Source organism: Symsagittifera roscoffensis, chromosome 3 (genome assembly GCF_963678635.1).
Source record: "Symsagittifera roscoffensis chromosome 3, txSymRosc1.1, whole genome shotgun sequence".
Lineage (NCBI taxonomy): Eukaryota > Metazoa > Xenacoelomorpha > Acoela > Convolutidae > Symsagittifera > Symsagittifera roscoffensis.
The window spans coordinates 36,506,250-36,531,055 of NC_087064.1; the positions used below are offsets into that span (position 1 = coordinate 36,506,250).

The 24,806-nt window shown below is 35.8% G+C and overlaps 2 protein-coding genes across 2 annotated transcripts in view; one reads left to right on the forward strand and one right to left on the reverse strand.

Annotated features, from left to right (window-relative positions):
- LOC134841697 (protein wntless homolog B-like) overlaps positions 1-24,806 on the forward strand; it is a 487,665-nt gene that overhangs the window by 152,560 nt on the left and 310,299 nt on the right. The window lies entirely within an intron of this gene.
- On the reverse strand, positions 8,108-12,568 carry LOC134841509 (aquaporin AQPAe.a-like). Its single transcript, XM_063857537.1, has 3 exons — positions 11,587-12,568; positions 8,967-9,160; positions 8,108-8,649 (listed from the first exon to the last, which is right to left on the reverse strand). Exons 1-3 carry the CDS (start codon positions 11,933-11,935, stop codon positions 8,314-8,316), a joined length of 879 nt encoding a protein of 292 aa, XP_063713607.1. The 5' UTR covers positions 11,936-12,568; the 3' UTR covers positions 8,108-8,313.

The following is a 24,806-nucleotide window of genomic DNA, read 5'->3' on the forward strand; positions in this document are numbered from 1 at the left end:
CCATTTGAAAACTTCAACTTAATAATATGCAACATTCTCAACCAAAAATTTATTTCCATATTAAAATTCAGAATTGAAACAACAACATACAGTTATCAGGTTGAGAAAATCTTTTGAAAGTTTTTTGAAAAAGACTAATGGTATCAATTTTGCATCGTATTTTTGAAAGTTTGTTGAAATGGTACAGTTTTCTACTTAAATTTCAATTTTGAAGTAAAGTTTTTTTTTTCAAATTGGATCAAGTTGGAAGATATTAGATGAAGCAGAAATTGTTAAAATTTTAAGTGGAGATGGAAACTAAATTTAGTTCAAAGGGAGTTTTGAGATAATTTAAATTATAATTAGCTTATAAACTATATCTTGAGAAAAACTCCAACATAAAAAGTCCCAAAGATTTATATTGATGTGGGATTCATTGGCAAATTTGTTAACATTTGGTATTTTATATAAAAGACCAGATACTTTGGAGATATTTGTTGTAGACTAAGCCCAAATCCGACATCTCTTGGAAGATGATACATGAAGCATAAACCAAAAATTTGCTTTCAAGATCTACATTTCATCATTTTGGATTTAAAAAAGTTTGATGTAGAAAGACTTTTAGAGATAACAAAATGAAGCTTGTTTTAGCTGAAACAGATGAAGTTTCTCCTAATTATATCAAATGCATCTTGATATCGTTTTCTGAAACGATTTTTTAAAAAGCGTTCCTTTAGAAGTATTTAGATGTTGCAGTAAACAGTATCTAGGTCCACTTGCGTATTTCTACTTCCAAAGTTTTTCGGATTATAAACAAAAGAGCTGCTCTTAATTTATTCTAAAACTCAAGGTAAAATTACAACTTTATACTCTCAATTGTTACATGTAATTTTGAAGGCTTTAACTAGCACCAATTCTTTCACACTTAGATCTTTTTGAGAAAAGTTGTGACAGAAATCAAGAATGAAAAGCGATTAGTTCTAAAAGTGGTATTTTTCCAAAAGTTGTGTTTTTGCTGAAATAGTTTACTGTAGCAACTGATCAAGGGAACCTGAAGGAAAAAATTTACAAGTCACATGGTAATAGTTAGACGTTTTCAGCTCTAATTTTATCTCTGCCAGCAAATTGTTCGTTCAATTGATACTGTTTTCTCCTAAAATCCCCTGTTCTGACTAAATTTTCTTGCAAATTGACTTCAAAAGCGAAAACATGTGATAAGCAGAAAGCAAAAATAACCTTAAAACATAAGAAACTCCAACCGAAAAGTCAAGAAAGTTTTGTTGTAGAAGCAACGGAGAGATAACAATCAAAATTGAAGAAGATTTTCTTGAATGTTCTTCAATCTAATATACTTTTAACAAAAGCTTACACCATTTTAGTCAATTTTAGCAGTAAACTGTTCAATTTTTGTCCAAGATCCCAAACCTATTTTTATTAACGCGGAAAATTTCTCATATTTTGTAATTTTTATACAGGCTTGGGTTAGTCATTGAGAAAAACTGAGGAGTTGGATCATGGAGTTTTATCCAGAATTATCAATGAATATTGCTCTTGTTGTTCATTAAAACTGGAATTCTTAGGTGAGTTTTCCTTGAACTGGACAAAAAACTAGCTAATCAAACAAATAAAAAGTTAAAAATTAAAAATTAAACAAATCTAACAAAAATTTTCCGTTTACTTTCTCAAAAAATACGATTAATTACAATATTGTTCCGAGAAATCGGAAGTTTCAATTTTGATTCAATTAATATGAGCTTTATACGTTCAGAGCATTATATAAACACCTAATGCTCAAATTAGGGTAAACTTTATCTTATTTTAATATAAGGGTAAACTTTATCATAATTCAAACTTTATCATATCCATATTTTCATTCAAAATATTGTATCACTGTCTCAACATGATACCAATTGAAAATAAAGTTTGAGGTTTTTTCTGAACTCTGCGCCTATGTATAGTTTTTCAGTTAGATCTGAAGAAAAAAACTAGTCAAACCCTGAGATTTCTGCAATTCTTCTAAAAACTTGAAATTTCTTTTAAAAACTTTGAAATTTTTGCAATTTTTTCTGCAAACTTGTCTTTTTTTCGAGTTTCAGTAGTTTCAGCGTAGTTTCTGCCAGATTGAGTACTGTTTTGAAAAGTAAGATCATCTAATAAAATAGTAAATAAGTCCTAATTACATCAAATCTTATCGTGTTTTGAAGTTTTTTGAAAAAAATTTCGATTTTTTTGATAAAAATTTCAAGTTTTTGCTCATCTTACCATTGACTTCCCATGATTGAAAAAACATCATCTTATAATCTACACAAAACACTCACCATTTACATAACGCGTACCGAGACTTTTGTGAAAAACCTAGATGTTTCCACACAAAATCCAAAAAAAATACTGTTTTTCTTTCCATTCTCTTACCATCACACTGAAATCTTACCATTCCTTATCCTAATACATTGGGAAACCCATTCCCCATCTTAATGAGTTCTTATTTCCTCACACTGAATCCTTTAACATAGGGATTCAATACACTATCTTAAAACATGGTAAGATCGGGCGCCAAAATTTTTTAAAACTTACCATCACACTGAAACCTTACAGTTCGCTATCGTAAAAGATTAGGAAACCTATTCCCCATCTTAGTATGTAGAGAAGTCTTTTCCCACGTAATACCTTAATAATTTTTTCGGTAATGCGCGCCAAAACTAGACATTTCCTCACAAAATCTATCCGTTTTTCTCTTACCATCACACTGGAACCTTACCATCTTAATTCATTGGGAAATGTATTCCCTATGTTAATGAGTTCTTAATTCCCTACAAAAAAATTCTAATACATAGGGTAATCTATACGCTATCCTAATACAATGGGAACTTTGGGCGCCGAAAAAAATTTACCATCTGAAACTTACCATCTGAAACCTGCTATCTTAATACATTGGGAAACCTATTCCCTATCGTAATAAATTGGGAAATCTATAGCCTATGTTAATACATAGGGTACTGACTGGATGACCTATAGCCTGTGTTAATACATGGAAATCAGCACCCCCCTCCCCGGCTGAACTGCCCCGACATAGACTGCTAACGTGATGAGCTAGATGTGATCAATTCCTTTGTTGTGCGCAATTTTTTGACCGCGTTTTTTTGAAAGCGAACGACCATATAGGATCTGATGTTTTAACCTCTAGATTTTGAAACTATTATGGAGAACTGGAAAAGTGATCCGATTTTTTCAGTTCTCCCTAACACGGATAAGTTCACGGAAAACTGATACGATTTTTTTGTTGTGCTAGATTCAAATAGGAGGGCGGGGGAATGTTGAATGATATTCTTATGATTGACTTATCTTGGAGGCGTTCGAGTCTAGACGTTGACCTTCATGGTCAAAAGTAACAATATGGACCGATTCTATCCTAAAGGAGCAAAGCATAACAGACTGAAAAACATGTTGAACAGTTGTATTCCTGAGCTATCATTTATTATGGTATGGCAGGCCTAAGGGCTTGGTTCTTGAGTTTTTGTCTAATTTTTCAATCAAACTAATTCATAGATACTTAAGAGCAATTTTGCAATTTTATTTCCTTAAGAAATGGCTGGATGTGAGATCTCGTTTTTTTAATACTTGTTTTAAAAAATTGACATCAAATTTACCTCTAGAAAAAAACTCCGCTGTTACAAAATCCATACACTTATAAAGCCGGGAAACAGGAATATTGCTTTCATGGCAGAATAAGTTCTCAATAATTGGTATTTTTATTTGTACCAAGCACACGTAGCATTTTGTACCAAGCACAGGGTCGCCGAACAAAATAACCCTCTCGTGATCTTTTTGCCCACGGTCATTTTGCACCACTCGTTTCAAAAAAGCTTTTTCCATACGTTATTGCTGTTGCGCGGCATTTATGGGTTTGGTACTTCGATCAGTTCCAATTTGTAGTTGTTTCGTTTTTGTGTTTAAGGTAATACTCAACCGTGGCCTGATACCACCAGCATTTGTTTGTCTTTCGAAGATAAAGTAAAATGAAGAGACGCTTCAAAAATTACATCTGATCTGATAGAGTGGTATAACAATGATTAAAGAAATGAGCAGTATGATTTTTCATGAACTCACAGACGTCTTTTGTTGCCTTCAATTAGCACCATGTAGGTTATCTCTGTTTTAAACGCGTGAGCGAGGGATTATTTCTTTAACTAATTGAAATGCAATTATTTTTGAGATGCAAGAGGCATCAAGGGAATTAAGACTAGCTTTTCAGGCCTCAATTAGTACACTTAATTGGACTACTCCTCTTCTTATAAAAAGGACGTAATTTGAAACAAATTATCGTCATTAAAAGCGGGTTCAATTGCTGTGGGGTTATCTTGTTACGGAGTTATAATATAGGGGGTGTAAACATAGGGGCTGAAACATCGTGGGGTTAAAGAGTGGGACACCCATTTTTTATGCGCGTTTTAAACGAAGACAATTCTCCTCAGTTCAGTTAATTGGGAGAATTTAACGAGTCAAATTGTACTTGAGGAAAAAACAATTACAGTAATCTACTGTTCATCAAAGAGTTGCTCAATATCACGATGCAATTAGGCGAGGCTATCAACCAGCCGAGCAGCTTGGAAGCTCGAGTTACCTCTCTATCTGAAAATTTGAAGTTTGTAGATGCACCGTGTTTTGAAAATTTGGGAAACGAATCATGATTTTGCGAATCATGAATTCTTTATTGTGATAGCTGAATTTCTACCAAACTCTATATATTTTTTTCAATTTTAGAGAATTTGCTCTAATATCATGTTCTAGTGCTTCTGTTGCCTTAAAGTTTAATTTTAATTTAACTTCTAACAAAAAAGTTGGGATTTGTAGTGCACCAAGTGAATTATGCCTCTCCTAACCAAATCAATTTAGGAAAGGAATTGTCAGGCAAGACGATCAATCAGTCGAGCAGCTTAGACGCTCAATTTAACTCGTTATTTAAAAATTAGTTTCTACATGCATCGTATTTTATAAATTAAGTAAAAATTTTTGTTTTGAGCTAAATTTCCAACAAAGTCGTGTTTTTTTTTCAAATCAAAAGAAGATTCATTCAGAGCGCTTGTTCCGCACTAATATAAGTAAATCGTCTGGTAAATTTGTAAAGATTCAACTCTGATTAAAGGGTACTCCGTTTCCAATAATGAGCGTTGCAAAACTCATCCAGACTCATAACAGATGGATGCCAGCTGAACAAAAAAGGAGGAGCTCTTTCAATTTCTACAGATTATACATCAAGTTTTACTGAACGCCATAAATGATGAAGTGAGTCCATATGCCACTCAGAAATTTGATGGCTGGTGTTTGATTGATTTGTTTTCTTCATCGAGGATCAATGGAACTTTCAGTGTAGCCAATTTGTATTTGTAACAGGTGCTAAGAAAAAACAAAATTAATGGATGAACTCAAAATCAACGATTTAAAAAAAATTTTGACTCTATTATGTGCACTCAGTCTATTATGTTCACCAAATTGCTTGTTTTACACCTTCTTGGGAAATCCCTGAAGTAAGTTATAAAAAAAACCCGGGTTGATGTCTATACAAGAAAATGCTTATCATTCAATTTCATTTATGTAGTCTATGGAAAAAAAGTATTTCAATACAATTTTCATAGACGAAAATTGTATGAGAAGCATTCTTCAATCAATTTCTTAAAACTTAAATTTGATTAAAACTCAAACAGTAGAAATTAGTAGCAGTTTTGGTTACGTCAGAGCAACTTTGGCATAAAAAAAATCATTTTGAGGTAAAAAAAAAACGTTTATTCCTTTTTTGATTGCAAACTCGATTCTGTGCTCAAATGAAATTTTTACACAATTTTTTTTCTGGAATTTTTGTATCTATAACGTAGTCCACATAAATTTTTTCATGCAAAATCACAAGCAAGTGCTAAAATAAATCTCAGCAATAAAAAAATTTCAGCATGAGAAATGGCGCTCGATTTTAAAAAAGTTCAACTTGCCAAGAATGAAAATTTTGTTGTTGAAAAACAAAAAATGAAAATTTTGTTGTTGTGGATGAAATTTGTTTTTGAGATGGCCATCGATTTAAGAAATTTCAACGTGGCAGAAATGAAAAAAAAAAATTGTAGCTGACTCAATAGCCAGCTACAAAAACACAAACCAGGAGAATAGTACATAGAGGAGTCTTTCGATTCTTCGAAAGCTGAATTTAAGAGAGGGAAATACTTTTTGTTGCATCGACCTCGGCAGTTACAAAACTGATTGCGGATGTAGCAAGTGCACAATGATACTAAATATGAGTGCAAAAAAAAAACGTTTCATCAGTCAATGAAAGTTTCAAGAAAAAAAGAAGAAAACTTGTGCTCGGGGTGGTTTTTTCTCTAGACAAATTTCGACTTCTTAGCTAGAAATTTTTGACAGAATTTTTTTATATTAAGGTTTTGTTGCCTTAAACTCAAGACTAAAAAGATATTTCACCTGTGGTATTTTTTCATAAAGATTTGGGGTTTAAATATTGCCAATTTGGGACAATTAACGTGTAAGATATTTAATGTGTCTTCGAAACCGTTCCAAATTAGATTAAGGCATGCTCTTTGATCTACTTAAGCTTTTGCTATATGCAAAATATGTTACTTGGTACTTTTCGTTATGTGTGGGGGATGATTTTCAGAAAAAAAACGCTAAGTTTTATTTTAATTTTTTTCAAGTTCACCAATTATTTAAATTATTGTAATTAAAGCTACTCCATAAAAATTAAATTGCAGTTTTAATATTCAGGGCTTTGCTTTGATACGAGCAAACTTGTTGTTCCGACTTTCGATACGAAAGTAACGGAATATTGTGCTCGGGGTGGGTTTTTTTTCTTCAGACAAATTTCGACTTTTTAACTAGCCATTTTTGACGGAATTTTTTTATATCATTCAAAAGGCATTGTTGTCTTGAGCTTAACTTTGAAAAAATATTTCACCTGTGATCATTTTTTGTAAAGTTATGAGGGTTTAAAGATTGCCATTTTGGCCATTTTGACCAATTTGGGACAATTAACGCGCGATATAATTCGCGCTATTAACGCGTAAGCGGAGATTAAATCCGTCTTATAAATCGTTCCAAATTAGTTGAACGAAGCTTTTTTGCCATAATTGATGTGCTACAAGGAACGAAATCTATTGTTTTGTACTTCATATGGCGTGTGGGGGGATGATTTTCATTAAAAAAAATTCAAATTTTAGAAAAAAAATTCATTTTATTTTATTTCATATAATGTTTTTATGTTATTACTGCTGCTCCATAAACCTTCAAAGCAGTCGGAACATTCAGGGCTTCGCCCTGATACGAGCAGTCTTGTTTAGTTTTCTGGGCAGTTGGTTCTCGTCTAAAGTTTTTTTGGAGAGTCTATCCTCTTTTATTTTAAAATTAATTTGTTTGTGGGCGTACAGGATTTCTTCATGAAGATAATTGTTTCGACTTTTGGTACGAAAGTAACGGAATATTTGTGCTCGGGGTGGGTTTTTTTTTTCTTCAGACATATTTCGACTTTTTAACTAGCCATTTTTGACGGAATTTTTTTATATCAATCAAAAGGTATTGTTGTCCTGAGCTTAAATTTGAAAAGATATTTCACCTGTGATCATTTTTCGTAAAGTTTTGAGGGTTTAAAGATTGCCATTTTGGCCATTTCGGACAATTAACGCGCGATATAATTTGCGCTATTAACGCGAAAGCGGAGATTTAATCCGTCTCATAAATGTTCCAAATTGGTTGAACGAAGCTTATTTGCCATAATTGATTTGTTACAAGGAACGAAATCTCTCTTTTTGTACTTTATATGGCGTGTGGGGGGATGATTTTCATAAAAAATTTCAAATTAAAAAAAAAAAATTTCGTTTTATTTTATTTAATTTTTTAAATGTTATTACTGCTGCTCCATAAACCTTAAAGGCAGTCGGAACATTCAGGGCTTCGCCCTGATACGAGCAGTCTTGTTTTGTATGTTACCAAGTTTTTGTCGATGTTAATAGGAATGATCTACGAACAATATCGTTTTTACACAATCCAGGCAAGATATTGTAAGCGATGATTATAGCGGAAGTTAAAATTCAGAAAAATTGGGCGAATAGAATTTGGGCAACTAAGGTAAAACCCGAGAGAAAATCAAATGTTAAATTGTTATAGCACTGAATTAGTTTTTGCATTTTATTTCATTAATAGTTTCGGTTCATTAAGTGAGTTGAATTGGTCAGTTTTGCTCCCCGCTGATAGAAATTTACTTTGTTTCATTTGTAGTAAATCTTGGCATTGTTATCTTTTTCTGGAATTGGATGCTTTCTTTTTAGTAATATCCATGCATAAAATTCAGGCCACCTCGCTCGCACCGTTGGAAGCTGAAAAGGGTTTCTCTTTAAGCTCATGATTTTCTGCTGCTGTTGCTGCTGTCGCTGCTGTCGCTACTGTTTCTGGGGGGTCATCGAACTGGTGGATGCCCTGAATAAACATGGTGAAGTACAGTGCCACTGCCAGCAGTCCCCCACTGATTGGGCCCACAAAGTATATCCAGTGGTAGTCATGGAACTGCATCATGATGAGGGCGGGGGCGAAGGAGCGGGCGGGGTTGAGACTGCAGCCGGTAAAGGGAGCCATGAAGAACACACAGGCCAGAACCATGAAGCCAGCTGAGGTGGCCGGGAAGCCCTGCAAAAGCACAGATGAAACCACTTATCTGTTCAGTTTCACAACTGCTGCGAGTATCGGATAGCATTTCATACAAATCTAGCTTGAATAAATTTTTGAGAAACAACACCTCTTGTCGTTTATCATGAAAAAACCTCAATTTATTTGTGCACAGCGAAGAATCGTATTAAATATTAGGTTATGATGAGCAGGCTGGCCTATAGCTATAAGCCTTCAACTAAAAGGTTGAAGTTGGTTACAAATTGTAACACGAACTTTTTTCTGATTATGAAAAGTCTCGCGAACATATACTTGGAAAATAATTTCCCTTTTCTGACCTCAAAGTCCTTCTTTGGGTCTGGGTCTGAGATGACGAGTACTAGCAGCACTAGGATCATGGTCCCAATAATCTCCACCGCCAGACCCTGGAACATGTTGATCCCTGGCTTCAATAAGTTCATGCCCAGATGCGTGTCCTCCACCCACTGATGAGGTGCAACCCAGTACACCATGGCAGCCCCTGCTATCCCACCTACGCAAAAGAGAGCACATGACAAAAAAAACATACAGAAATGACAGAGTGGCGAAAAAAATTGTACACGAGGAGGACGTTGGTGACGGACCTACATACAGCTGGTTGGCGTGTCGAGGATGCATACAACTAATTTACATAAAACTGATTGAAACCAATTCTGGGACGTGATTTTCTCAAGAAATTAGGATACTGGATGACGCAGGAGCGCTATGACAGCAAGGACACGACGAAGGGTAAGATTATCGAAAGATCTTCGGATGAGTGCGAACTGAAAGTCATTTTAGCTAACAAATTTAAATGCTTTTTCACTGTTGAGAACAGCAAGTAACTTTCCAGTACGCTCAAATATTTACCGAAATTTTTATGGGAATCAGGCATATAAAAAAAGCCTACTAAAACCCGGATAATAAATTCGTATCTCCAGATGTTTTTAAGTTTATGCGGGATCAATATTTTTGTATCAAACTCTCATTATATTCTACTGTCCTAAGCAATCTATTCGCAAGAATAGCTACCAAAAGCCAAACATTGATACAACCAAAGATTGCATTGCTCAATAGACTACTCGGTCCGACAACAATTCACTGTGGTTCTCACTGGCGCTAATTATCAAAGAAAATCACTCCAATTTTGGCGCCAATATGTCTGCAACTGCAAAGTAAACAATTATTTTGGCGCCAAAACGTGTAAGCTGCAAATTTTCTCGCTCAAAATCTTAAAGTGTCACTTAAGATTGTAAACGATCGCCGTTAAATTTTTGATTCCCGCACTTAATATGTTGAAACTTGTTCAAACATTCGGCACCGTTGAACAAAGTTTTCATTTTCGGCACTGTTGTATTTCGGCACTGTTGTACTGCCCCCTCACAGATTTTATTGGATCCAGTGATCAAATTGTACAGCAGCTTCAATATTATAGAGGGAAGGGCCACAGGAACGTATCAGTCCCAGACGGGATACCATGAGCTGACTGACATGCCGGCTATATTTTTGCATACATAAGAGAAAATTCTTTCGGGATTACACGGTACGTACTGCTTGTTGGACAATATTTTTGTAATCACGAACTCTGATCTATAAATTCCGATGTTTGTGATAAGCTCCTTAAAAATCTCACAATTACAACTGGACTAAATTAAAACCAAGTTTCCTTTTTTTTCTCTAAAATTCCTGATTTCAAGGATGATTTGGACAACATGGACTGGGAAATTAAGCAAAAGTTTTTACATAGACCAAAAAAAACTGATCAGAGATATCTTCTATGAAATTACTCATGTTTGGTTTTAAAAACTTGCCAGTTTTTCCCGGGTCTTAAAATGCCAGTTTTCAACATCTGGACTAAGTTTTTCAAACTGCGTGAAATTGTAAGAAAAACAGCTGAACTTAGCAAAATTGCCACACTGAAAAATTCAATAATATCGCTTAGATTGTTTCAAATCTCACGAACATCTTTTTCCTCTAAAAGCTAGTGCAGGTGGTGAAAAATGGCATCTTCGGACACAGAAAAACTGGAAAAATCTTTAAAACCAATATAAATGACTACATAGAGGGGAGCTATGATCATTTGCGTTTAGCCCATGTTAAAATATTTTAAATTTTCAGTAAATGTTGTCCAAAATCATCCTTTAAAACTGGCATTTTAGAAAGAAAAACCTGAATTTGCTCTTAGTTTTGAACACTAGTGTACATTTGTGTAATGTAGATAATCGACCAAATAAACTTTTAACAGTTTTTCAAAGATGGCTAGAGTTGGTCAAACAGCAACATATTCAAATCAACGATATTTTATATGAAAAAAGCATGACAAGCAATTTTTCTATACTATGAACTTGCACGATAAGCATTTTTCCATACTATGAAATTGTATGACAAGCATTTTTTTTATTAATGAAAGTACAAAAAGTTTTGTTTCGAAATTTGTATTTCATCCGAAACACTAACCAAGGGTTTTTTGTCTTAAGAAAACCCAGAGTGTAACTGGCAGTTACCACGCAGATAAGCTGCATTTGGTGATTTTAGACATGAAAGTTAATTTTAACATTTTCACTTGGAAGCATATACGAAAAGTAAAACTTTTTGTATATGGCTACTTAATTTTTAGTTTGATTGGTTTTTTTAATGACCAGAAAGCTTCAAAAGAGGCAATTAGACCAAAAATGTTCATTAAAAGTTTTTCAAACACTTTAAGAAGTATTTTTTCCATAGACTTCATATATGAAACTGTATGATAAGCATTATATTCTATGGACGTCAACCCTTGTACATATCTTGCTATGTGCTAATTTTACTTTTTTTTCTGCTTGAATACAGACAAGTCTAATAGCGCCCTCCCAATCTATTTTCAGTCAATAACTTTGCTTGTTTTTGTTTAATTTTAATTACTACTTTATCAGATTGGAAGCAGTTTGTTATGATTATTGTTACCTACGAACTGGGTGGGGATGTAGAGAAGTCCCTTGATGAAGTGGCACCTCTTTGAAACCATCAGAGAAATGGTCACAGCCGGGTTAATATGACACCCCGAGGTGGGTCCAATGATGTGAATCAGAGTCATGATGATAGCTGCGAAGGTTAGCCCGGGCGCTATGAGATTGTCAATTTCGTCACCCATTGCCTGCTTGTTTTCGGCGCCGACGATGTTGAGCAACCCGACAAAAATCATGATGAAAGTTCCGAAAAACTCGGCAAAAACAGCACGCCAAAGTCGACGATCTTTCAGCGCCCACGGTATTTGCAGGAGATTATCAACCGCATGTTTTCTATGATAACCCATGGTTTTGAAGTTCTTTAACGATGAAACAGATTAAGATATTTTTTGTTGATAACTGATAAGTTATATCGGTTAAGTCAAACAAATTTTTGTACCAAGTCTCCTCAAAGTAAACAAAGAGTCGACGTATAAACGAGCCGAGTTAAATATCGATGACTTCTTGAACTTGTTCAGATTTGTGTTAATGTTTTCACGCTTTAGCTCAGAGGTCGGCCGTAAAATTCTTCTGAAAATATGAAGCAGAACTACGCTTTGAGCTGAAGTTTGTTACAATCTGTAATTTAAGAAGCAAACATGTTTGATCGTCCCGAATTGTATCAATAAATTATCATCAATACACACAAATTATCCAAAAAATGTGTTAAAAGTGGTATGATTTTTTACTATTAAAATTGACTGGCAGTTATTTAAAGGTTGGTGTACAGAACGCACGATCGTCAGTCATATGAACAATGGCACACCGCTTTGGCTTCGTATTGGTACAATAACTTGACCTGACAATTTAAGAGAAATCGCGGCTCAAGAGTTGTGCAACCAGCAAGTTCAATAAATTTATTCCAATTCGAAGGAAAGATTTCACATTATACCTCAATGCACACAAGCTGTGCATATTCTAATTCCAAGCAGTAAGACTGGGAATTGTTAGTTCAATTTATGCGGAAAACATGTATTCAAGCCGTTGTTCACGTGGTGGTAAAATCGGGTCTAGGACAACAAGCCGACGGGACTTCAAGCCGAAGGGACTTCAAGCCGAAATTAAAACTTTACAAGCACCCCAAAACGCTTTTTTATCATCTGCAAAATGTTGCCTTTCTAAAATTTTGGCAAGTTAAGTCCATAAAAAGCGTTATTCATGACAATGCGCCGCTTGTGATTCGCATCCGTTAATATAATCAGCCGGTTTTTGAAATGCATAAATTATAAACATGAAAAATGATTTCAACCATGTTTTACTTTTCAACTTTCCGGAACATCATTTGGAGGCTTAAATTATATGCAAACGCCAATAACTAGTGAAGAAAGATCATGAAATTCAAAAATTCTTCAAAACAGTTTTCAAATTGTTCATATTTCACGACTTTATAAGGAATTATTCGGCTTGAAGTCCCTAATTTTACAATTCGGCTTGAAGTCCCGTCGGCTTGATGTCCGGCACCCGGTAAAATCTACCAGTCTGATATGCATGGAAGTAAAATTGAGCCGGAACCATAACGAAAATTTATTAGTCGAATGAAGATAACGCGTACGGTGGCCAGTCAATACTCAGAATGGTCTAAGAGCAGAATGGGTCCAAGAGCAGAAAAACATAAAAATATCAGCTTTTATTAGCTAATCTGTAAATAAATGATCAGAATTGTCAATAATACCCAAGCAATGAACATTTTATGCATAATTTGAGTAATTTAATCAAGAACTTTTAAAAAAATGTAATCATAAATCTTTATGAGATTAGACAATTCATGCATAATTTATTCGTTTTCTTGGTAGTTTTTGACAATTCTAATAATTGTTTTATCAATTAGCCGGTATAAACCAATTTAAGTCAATATTTTTCTGCTCTTGGACCCATTCTGCACTTGGACCATTCTGCTTATTGCTCCGCCTCCAACGCGTACGGTGCAATTTTGCTAGATAACTCTTCAATTGATTATTCCATTAAATTTATGAGCTTCCAGAAGAAGGAACAACAAGACAGCTCGTATCACTGTAAGCCTTGAATGTAACGAATGCCTGCATGTGTCTAGAAAAAATTTGGAGTGAAAAAGTTGACAAAAAACTAAAACAAAAAAATGACTTTTTTTTTCAAACTGTGTCGTTTTTTATTCGTGTTGTGATGAAAGTATCTGAGCGAAAAACCAGATATTAGGCAAAGTCAATAGTAGCAAGGATAGCAAGTAGCACAGAATGTACCGATTATAGTATTAAAGAAACAAAATAAGAAAAAATGACTAAGAAACAAAAATAAGAAAAAATGCAGATTTAAATTTTTTTTTCAAATTTTTTTGCAGAAAAATTTCCAAGTTTTTCGAAGTTTTTGGTTTCCAGAATGGAGCTGTCAAACTTGATAAAAATTAAGATTTAAGGGCTTAATTTTTAAATTTCTCCTAATTAAAGTGTTTAAAGCCTGTTCGCTGGCTTTGTTCGCTCGAATTAAGACGAAAAATAAAAATTTCAAACCGGTTTTTTCAACACGGAAATTAAAAAAAATTTTTTTAGTGTGATTCAAATTGTACCTGAATTTGCGAAAAAAATCAAACCCGAAAACAAAGCGGATCTAGGATTTTCTCGAGGGGGGGGCGGATTTTCAAAACCTTTTCGAAAATTTTGTCGACCTTTTTTTTTAGATCGACCGAATTGATTTTTCGAGCTTTCCCTAAGCACGGTTTAGTCCCTGTTTTGGACAAATTTTCTGCGCCGCAGGCAAAATTTTGAAAAAACAGTCCAAAAAAGGCATTTTTTGGCACTTTTTGGAAAATTTTGACCAAAAAATCGCGTTTTTCGAAAAATTTTAGGATCGTTCGGCCAAAAATGGATTTCCTAAAAAGTACCAAAGGGGGACCCTTTGGGTCGGCAGGTGGTCAAATCCCTAGGAGAAGGGGGCGTCCGCCCCTCGCCCTTTCCCCCTAAATCCGCCCCTGATCGACTTGATTGGTCAGATAGCTCACAGAACGATTGAAATAAAGAGTACCTGAACCGAGTTTTGCTTTTACCAATGTTTTCCCAGATATTGCGAAAAAACTGCTGGTGTCAGGGCAAAACCTTGAATATTTCGAGTGCCTTTTAAGATCTATGAATCTTTTTATAGACCTTTGGACATTATAACTTTACGAATGAAAGGACATCAAGAATGGTCTAAGAATCAGTTTTAAGCAAAGAATTTGCATGACCCTATTAGGCTGCCTTAAAAAAGTAGGAAGAAAAGGAAAATAGGAAAAAAAACCAACGAGTTGACAATCGAATTTCTTCATAAAACGGCACGTTTTTTCCAGTTAAAAAATATCAGCAGTTTTGGCACCCAATTTTTAACAAAAACCACAGAAGATGAAACATTTTTAAAGTTTGAAATTGAGACACCATTATCTTTCAGACAGTTAAAATAGCTCGGTAAAAATTTTCTATTAAAAAGTCAAATCTTTTATTTCATTATCTAATTGCTCAATTGATAATTAAAAAAACTGCTCAAAAAATGGTCTGAAAAAAGTAAAAACAGTAATAAAATGAAATGCTCATCTGTGCTTTTTAAAATTTGAAACTGGTTGAGTATCTGATCAATCCAAACTTTCAGAAGCCCAGAGATTTTTTGGACCTCAATAAGTTTAAAAGAGCACTTCCCGTTCGTAAGCAGCCAAGAAGTTATGTTCGAAAAATCATTCCGGAGTTCTTTTTAAACCAAATAAGAAAATTACAATTCACCGCCATTATTCTTATTCAATTGTTTGTTTTTAAATTTTTGAGCTATTCTTCATTTTTATCCCGGGTTGAGGTGTTCGACTCATGATTCGACCGACACGGTCGAACGGGGTCCAATTTTCGTCGCAAATTAAGACGATCAAATGATGACTATAGTCGAACAAAGTCGAATCATGAGTCGAACACGGTGGAATCATGAGTCGAACAGGGTCGAATCATGTGTCGGGTCGAATCATGAGTCGAACAGGGTCGAATCAGGAGTCGAACAGGGTCGAATAGGTTCGAATTATTGTCGAACAGGGTCGAACAGGGTTGAATTTTGACACAAAGACCCAACGCACAAAGTCGCAACATATCTGTACTGTGTCGCGCAAAACCGAGCAAATATTTCGGTCGCACAAAGTCGCAGCATACTCATCATGAGTCGCAATGGTCGCAACATAACTTATTTGGGTCGAGCAAAGCAGCAACATATCTTGTTTGGGTTGCACAAAGTCGCATAAAGTTTCTGCGACTTTGTGCAACCCAAACAAGATATGTTGCTACTTTGACAAAAAAACATACAGACAATGACAGAGTGGCGAAAAAAATTGTACACGAGGAGGACGTTGGTGACGGACCTACATACAGCTGGTTGGCGTGTCGAGGATGCACACAACTAATTTACATAAAACTGATTGAAACCAATTCTGGGACGTGATTTTCTCAAGAAATTAGGATACTGGATGACGCAGGAGCGCTATGACAGCAAGGACACGACGAAGGGTAAGATTATCGAAAGATCTTCGGATGAGTGCGAACTGAGTCATTTTAGCTAACAAATTTAAATGTTTTTTCACTGTTGAGAACAGCAAGTAACTTTCCAGTACGCTCAAATATTTACCGAAATTTTTATGGGAATCAGGCATATAAAAAAAGCCTACTAAAACCCGGATAATAAATTCGTATCTCCAGATGTTTTTAAGTTTATGCGGGATCAATATTTTTGTATCAAACTCTCATTATATTCTACTGTCCTAAGCAATCGATTCGCAAGAATAGCTACCAAAACGCAAACATTGATACAACCAAGAATTGCATTGCTCAATAGACTACTCGGTCCGACAACAATTCACTGTGGTTCTCACTGGCACTAATTATCAAAGAAAATCACTCTAATTTTGGCGCCAATATGTCTGCAACTGCAAAGTAAACAATTTTTTTGGCGCCAAAACGTGTAAGCTGCAAATTTTTTCGCTCAAAATCTTAAAGTGTCACTTAAGATTGTAAACGATCGCCGTTAAATTTTTGATTGCCGCACTTAATATGTTGAAATTTGTTCAAATATTCGGCACTGTTGAACAAAGTTTTCATTTTCGGCACTGTTGTATTTCGGCACTGTTGTACTGCCCCCTCACAGATTGTATTGAATCCAGTGATCAAATTCTACAGCAGCTTCAATATTATAGAGGGAAGGGCCACAGGAACGTATCAGTCCCAGACGGGATACCATGAGCTGACTGACATGCCGGCTATATTTTTGCATACATAAGAGAAAATTCTTTCGGGATTACACGGTACGTACTGCTTGTTGGACAATATTTTTGTAATCACGAACTCTGATCTATAAATTCCGATGTTTGTGATAAGCTCCTTAAAAATCTCACAATTACAACTGGACTAAATTAAAACCAAGTTTCCTTTTTTTTCTCTAAAATTCCTGATTTCAAGGATGATTTGGACAACATAGACTGGGAAATTAAGCAAAAGTTTTTACATAGACCAAAAAAAACTGATCAGAGATATCTTCTATGAAATTACTTATGTTTGGTTTTAAAAACTTGCCAGTTTTTCCCGGGTCTTAAAATGCCAGTTTTCAACATCTGGACTAAGTTTTTCAAACTGCGTGAAATTGTAAGAAAAACAGCTGAACTTAGCAAAATTGCCACACTGAAAAATTCAATAATATCGCTTAGATTGTTTCAAATCTCACTAACATCTTTTTCCTCTAAAAGCTAGTGCAGATGGTGAAAAATGGCATCTTCGGACACAGAAAAACTGGAAAAATCTTTAAAACCAATATAAATGACTACATAGAGGGGAGCTATGATCATTTGCGAAATATTTTAAATTTTCAGTAAATGTTGTCCAAAATCATCCTTTAAAACTGGCATTTTAGAAAGAAAAACCTGAATTTGCTCTTAGTTTTGAACACTAGTGTACATTTGTGTAATGTAGATAATCGACCAAATAAACTTTTAACAGTTTTTCAAAGATGGCTAGAGTTGGTCAAACAGCAACATATTCAAATCAACGATATTTTATATGAAAAAAGCATGACAAGCAATTTTTCTATACTATGAACTTGCACGATAAGCATTTTTCCATACTATGAAATTGTATGACAAGCATTTTTTTTATTAATGAAAGTACAAAAAGTTTTGTTTCGAAATTTGTATTTCATCCGAAACACTAACCAAGGGTTTTTTGTCTTAAGAAAACCCAGAGTGTAACTGGCAGTTACCACGCAGATAAGCTGCATTTGGTGATTTTAGACATGAAAGTTAATTTTAACATTTTCACTTGGAAGCATATACGAAAAGTAAAACGTTTTGTATATGGCTACTTAATTTTTAGTTTGATTGGTTTTTTTAATGACCAGAAAGCTTCAAAAGAGGCAATTAGACCAAAAATGTTCATTAAAAGTTTTTCAAACCCTTTAAGAAGTATTTTTTCCATAGACTTCATATATGAAACTGTATGATAAGCATTATATTCTATGGACGTCAACCCTTGTACATATCTTGCTATGTGCTAATTTTACTTTTTTTTCTGCTTGAATACAGACAAGTCTAATAGCGCCCTCCCAATCTATTTTCAGTCAATAACTTTGCTTGTTTTTGTTTAATTTTAATTACTACTTTATCAGATTGGAAGCAGTTTGTTATGATTATTGTTACCTACGAACTGGGTGGGGATGTAGAGAAGTCCCTTGATGAAGTGGCACCTCTTTGAAACCATCAGAGAAATGGTCACAGCCGGGTTAATATGACACCCCGAGGTGGGTCCAATGATGTGAATCAGAGTCATGATGATAGCTGCGAAGGTTAGCCCGGGCGCTATGAGATTGTCAATTTCGTCACCCATTGCCTGCTTGTTTTCGGCGCCGACGATGTTGAGCAACCCGACAAAAATCATGATGAAAGTTCCGAAAAACTCGGCAAAAACAGCACGCCAAAGTCGACGATCTTTCAGCGCCCACGGTATTTGCAGGAGATTATCAACCGCATGTTTTCTATGATAACCCATGGTTTTGAAGTTCTTTAACGATGAAACAGATTAAGATATTTTTTGTTGATAACTGATAAGTTATATCGGTTAAGTCAAACAAATTTTTGTACCAAGTCTCCTCAAAGTAAACAAAGAGTCGACGTATAAACGAGCCGAGTTAAATATCGATGACTTCTTGAACTTGTTCAGATTTGTGTTAATGTTTTCACGCTTTAGCTCAGAGGTCGGCCGTAAAATTCTTCTGAAAATATGAAGCAGAACTACGCTTTGAGCTGAAGTTTGTTACAATCTGTAATTTAAGAAGCAAACATGTTTGATCGTCCCGAATTGTATCAATAAATTATCATCAATACACACAAATTATCCAAAAAATGTGTTAAAAGTGGTACCATTTTTTACTATTAAAATTGACTGGCAGTTATTTAAAGGTTGGTGTACAGAACGCACGATCGTCAGTCATATGAACAATGGCACACCGCTTTGGCTTCGTATTGGTACAATAACTTGACCTGACAATTTAAGAGAAATCGCGGCTCAAGAGTTGTGCAACCAGCAAGTTCAATAAATTTATTCCAATTCGAAGGAAAGATTTCACATTATACCTCAATGCACACAAGCTGTGCATATTCTAATTCCAAGCAGTAAGACTGGGAATTGTTAGTTTAATTTATGCGGAAAACATGTATTCAAGCCGTTGTTCACGTGGTGTCGCGCAAAACCGAGCAAATATTTCGGTCGCACAAAGTCGCAGCATACTCATCATGAGTCGCAATGGTCGCAACATAACTTATTTGGGTCGAGCAAAGTAGCAACATATCTTGCTTGGGTTGCACAAAGTCGCATAAAGTTTCTTCGGTCGCGCAAAGTCGCAACATACCCATTTTGAGTCACAATGGTCGCAGCATACCCAATTTAACTTGCAATGGTCGCAAGATACACATTTTGAGTCGCAATATTCGCAACATAAGTTCGCGACATCCACCTGGTTAATCCCCACCAAGAATTAAACTTATCAAGTGCTTCAATAAATACCATATGATAAATTTAATTGGAGAGCAATCTTTGACGCCGCACGAGCAAAGCGAATTCCCGGTGAAAACGAAAAGTTTGTGATAAAGTCGAACAAAGTCGAACAATGTCCGGTAAAGCCGAACAAAGTCGAATAAAATCGAACAAAGTCGAACAATGTCCGGTATAGTCGAACAAAGTCGAAGAAAGTCAAACAAAATCCGGTAAAGTCAAACAAAACGAAAATGGACATCGTTCGACTCAAAAGACAAAATCGGATACCGTTCGACTGAAAAAAATGAACACGGACATTGTCCGACCGTTTTGGCCGAATCATGAGTCGAGCACCTCAGCCCGCGATGTTCGTGATTGGATTACTACTTTTGTAAAATAGGCGATTCTACTATATTCCAGCTTGAACGTAAGATTGATTAGTCATTAATTTACGTAGTACAGCAAACAAAGGGGTCGAGCTCAGCATAGATCAAGTTTGGGAGCTATCGTCCCTCCAATGCCAGAAACCAAATTTGGCAAAATCGGCGAACCCCTCTCCCCCATCGGATCTAAGGAAGCTAATGTTACGAAATTCAGAGGAGCGACGCTAGAGATGATTTGACACTTGGGGGCAGGTGATAACGGTCCCCGGAAGTGTAAATGGTCCTGTCAGAACTCGGAAGCTAGCGGCGGCAATGGGCTCAAATTTTAATATGTTGCAGGCCTAGTTGGCGGAAGCTTAAGTTTGCAACCGCAAACCCCTAGGAACTCCACTTTTTATTTTATGTCCTAGGCAAAAAAACCCACCCCTAATTTTCGGAAATCAATTCTCGGCCTCCAGTGAACGCAGAGAGCTGGCAAAGTTAGTGATAGGTAGTCCCAAAACACATCTTGTCTTATAACCTGAACTAATTCCAGCAGGTGGATCGAAAGCTATAAGCACTTGAAACAACACCCCCTTAGACCGGAAATAGACAATTTACGCAAAATAATGGACAGTGGCATGATGTTTTTATTGCAGCAGTCGACATAAGATACTAATTCCGAAAAAAGACCCCTTATCAGTAAAAACCCTCCAGCGACTCCTTCCAAAGTTAATAGCTGTTTTCCGGAAAATGTCAAAATGGACCTTAGAAATGGTAGCTAGGAACTTGGTAGTTAGGACCCCCACGGGTTTGTGAACCCAAATATGGAATTGACCCCATTTGACCTCTGAGTGACCTTAAGTTGACCTTTGGGGCGTTATGATCCCAAAATTGCAAAAAAACCAAATTAACTCCGGAAAGTGGCGTATTTGCCAGCCGAAGCCCTAGAAATGATAATGGGTCACCTTTCTAATAATTGGGAGAAAACTTGTTAAATTGGGAACTAGAGCAGAGGATGATGGTGATATAGTTTTTTCATTGCAACCATGGAGTAGTAGAGTTAATTCAAAGTGGACTCGGTAAATATTGGGTTCGGTTTAGCTTGGCAAATGATCAATTGATAACAACTCAACTAGACTAAAAAAAGTAGTACCAGAGGAAATTGTTAGTACTAGGACCGCGGCAAGAGAATTAAGTCTCCTAATTAGTATGAACGGACGGGGAATTTATTTGGTTTCCCGGAGGTGACTTTTTGGTTCAATTTGGCCCCCAATAGGCAAACTACGTTCCCCTGTTAGCTAGAAGGTCGGGATTGGAATAAAGTACAGATAGAAATTTTAGATACCTGAAATGACTTAGCTACCCATGAAAAGGGTCTTACCCTACTCTTGTGAGGTCGGAACGTTAACGGAATAATTAAAATAAAGACCTTGGAGAGTTACTGAGTAAACATAGCATGGTTTGGAGTTGAGTTGAACTCGAGGACTGAAGTCATTGAGGTTAGGGTTTAGTTGATTAGAATCGTTTGACATTTGTTTGCTTGGTCAAAAAGTGACACCGACCGTATACCTGGTATCTAATAAGCGTGAAAAGATTAATAAAAGAAATCGAACTCTGCAGGTGGCAGTGTTGACAGGGGAGGGATATAGTCACAAAACATGCGTGGTTGGGTGATTTAAGCGGATGTCAGGACTGATAGGGAATGGCGTGACTCAATTGAAACTAAGTGTAAAGAAAGATAAGGAATTGGACGGTTCCGGAGAGCTTTTAGGAGTCGAAACTGTGTGTAGTTACTATTGAAAGTAGTTGGTTCTCAGTCAGAGCAGAGAGCAATTGATACTGAGATAGAGTATAGTTGGTTCTCAGTTAGTTAGAGAAAACAATTTTTGCTAGTGAATCGAGTTGTTGGTTCTCGGAGTGGGAGAACAATTATAGTAGAAACTGTAGTTAGTTGGTTCTCATCAGAGATTCTCTAGAGAGAGAGAGAGAGAGAGAGAGAGAACAGTTTAGTGTTAGTGGAGTTAGTTGGAAGTTAATTGCAATTAGGCAGTTGTGCTGATAAACCGCGGACCCTTTCCTTTTAATTTGATTATTAGATTATACCCTGGCCACTCAGAGCCTTCTGTAATTAGACGTATGTTCATTTGATTTAAAACACAATAGGAAATTCTTGAGTAGACAAGACAGCTTGAATAGCAATACACCAGGAGGGGGCAAGCAACATAATACAATGCAGAATAGTTGCCACCAACTTAACCATTCGGGATTATAGATAGTACTGAATCTCGGTCGCCCCGCTGAATTCACCACTCCAGGGACCACTTTGCGGTGTCGTTGAGAAGAGAGAATGAACCTAGAGAAGCAATCTCCCTATTCTACAACTTTTTTTCGCAAATACTTTCTCAAAGTTTAGAATAGTCGGGTCCCTATCGTAATTTAACTATTAATTTCAAATTCAAAAATCCATTCAATTATTGTAATCCTTTACTTGAACATACTTAGCTACTAAAAGAAGGGAGCTACGGATGACCACTTGACTAGCATAAAGCTCGAGTAGCATGAAAGTATTAAAACAAGAAAATGCATCATCTATCCTATATGATCTCAGAAATACAAAAAATAAGAACAATCCGTTCAATTTGAAACTTCCATTTCTGAGAAATAGAAATGTGAAAATAAGCAAACAACAAGCGAAATAAACTTTGAAAGCAAGTGAACATCCACCCTCCTCCCAAATCTGCTAGGAGGGAGGATGTTAACTGGCTCAACTTCGAGAAACACAAAACAACAAGAATATTCCGTTCGAATTGAAACTTGCTTTACTGAGAATTAGAAACTGAAAGTGAACAAACAACATGCAAATGAAATTTTAAAGCAAGTTAACATTTGTCCCCTCCAAATCTGTTTAGGAGGAGGATGTTGACTTGTTTAAATTTAGCTCTGAGTTGGATATTTCTACCCAATCAGAATAGAGCAATTTACAGGCAGCGGTCTGTACAATTTTGAATAAAGAGCATTTAGATTGAAGGCTGGGGTGGAGGATCTTAACTTGGTCTTTTGATTGGGGGCGGGAGGCGGAGGAGGGGTGAAGGAGGGGGAGGAAGGTTGAAGGGAGGGGAGGGGAGGGGAGGGGAGGGAAGTGGAAGCGGGTGTTTTGTAGGACGTTAATTTGATCCAAATTTTACATCACATAAATTAAGATTTTGTGTTTCGATTTTGAGCCAGTCGATACGATTTTCAGTTTAAAAATTTTTATGCTGGTCGAGTTTTATGCTAGTCGATCGCTTAAAGACCGAGACTAGGTCTTTAAGCAGGCCACAGTGTAAAAATTCAATAAAACTAAATTTATATTAAAGGAAGATTCGAATAGGAAGCGGTTAGAACATTCTTAACTTCGCTGAGAAACCTTGAAATCAGTGTTTTTGATCTAAATAAACGGCGGTATTACATCTTTCAACCTTTCAATTAAGTTTGTTTATCGAGTCAGGTAAAAGGTTCATTTTTTCTGGTAAAAAGTTGGTTTTTACAACTTTGTTAAAAAGAGAAATAATCAGGATTGAAATTTTACAGACGAATAGCTGCAGTCAAATTCTTGATCATCATTGAAAAGTTTAAATTGGGGACCGACCTTTCATCTTCGTGAAAAATTGATGACCATTTTAAACAATTCAATGATCTTCAAGAACACGACTGCAGCCATTTGTCTGTAAAACTTCAATCCTAACTTTGTCTATCTGTACCAAAACTGTAACGAACGATACATTGGTGCCGATTCACAATCCAATCTTCAGATTGACTAAAATTTAATAACTCTGAGTTATCACGAGCTGTTTTTAATTGTCGACTTAAAATATTTTCTCTACAAAACTGAACAGCTCAAAAAAATACCAAGATAAGTCACTTGATAACCGGGTGCTATAGACTCGGTTATCAAGTGATTTATGTTTGCCTTTTCTAAAGCTGTTCAGTTCTCTAGAGAAAAGATTTTAAGTTGAAGATTAAAAACATCTCAAGACAATTCAAAATTATTAAAACTTTGTCAATCTGAAGTTTGGATTGTGAATCGACAAAAATAGTTCGCTCGACACAATTGAACACAAATTTATACCACAGTCGAACTCAAAGTCGAGACATAGAGTCGAGTCGTTCGAAAAAAAGTCGAACAAAACAAATTCCACCAAGAATTTGATTTCAATGTCGGGTTTTTTGCTTGCAAAACTGTATAACAGTTGTTTTTAGCAACAAAAAATCCAGTATTTATCTATTTTTAAAGAGCCGTTAGCTAGAACAGCAAATTCGCAGATTTTATACAGGACCCCCACGCAAAGGCCTGCACATGGTTCCAAAAAATATACAATAGTAAATTTTGGAGGCGACGACAAAACCGTCGAACACAGACGAAATAGTTTTTATCGGTCAGAATTTTCGATCGAAAAACTTCTCGCTCGAATTCAGTCGAAACGTTTGTCCTCAGTCGAACTTGGTCAAAATGCTTTTCCTCGGTCGAACATAGTCAAAACATCTATGCGGGATTGATCAAGTTTTTTTTTAAATGTCCGTCGAGAAAGTCGAAACATATCTGAATTGGGTTGAACAAAGTCCAACACTTTTTTTTGGGTCGAGAAAATCGAAACATAGCAAATTGGCCGAGAAAGTCAAAATATACCAAAGTTTGGTCGAGTGAGTCGAAACAATCCAAATTTTGGTCGAGTAACTCGAAACAGTTTTGTCGGGAAAGTCGAAAGATAAATCGAGCACCTCGACCAGGGTAGTAATCGAGAAAATAAGAAATTTCTAAAGATTGACTGGTGCTCTAAGTAAAAATT

Bases quoted from the DNA above. Each gene is read 5' to 3' on its own strand.
- LOC134841509 (XM_063857537.1), bottom strand. From the start codon at position 11,935: ATGGGTTATCATAGAAAACATGCGGTTGATAATCTCCTGCAAATACCG. The intron at 9,161-11,586 runs GTAACAATAATC...TCTTTTGCGTAG, and splicing joins CATCCCCACCCAGTTCGTAG to GTGGGATAGCAGGGGCTGCC. The intron at 8,650-8,966 runs GTCAGAAAAGGG...GTGCTTTTGCAG, and splicing joins ACCCAAAGAAGGACTTTGAG to GGCTTCCCGGCCACCTCAGC.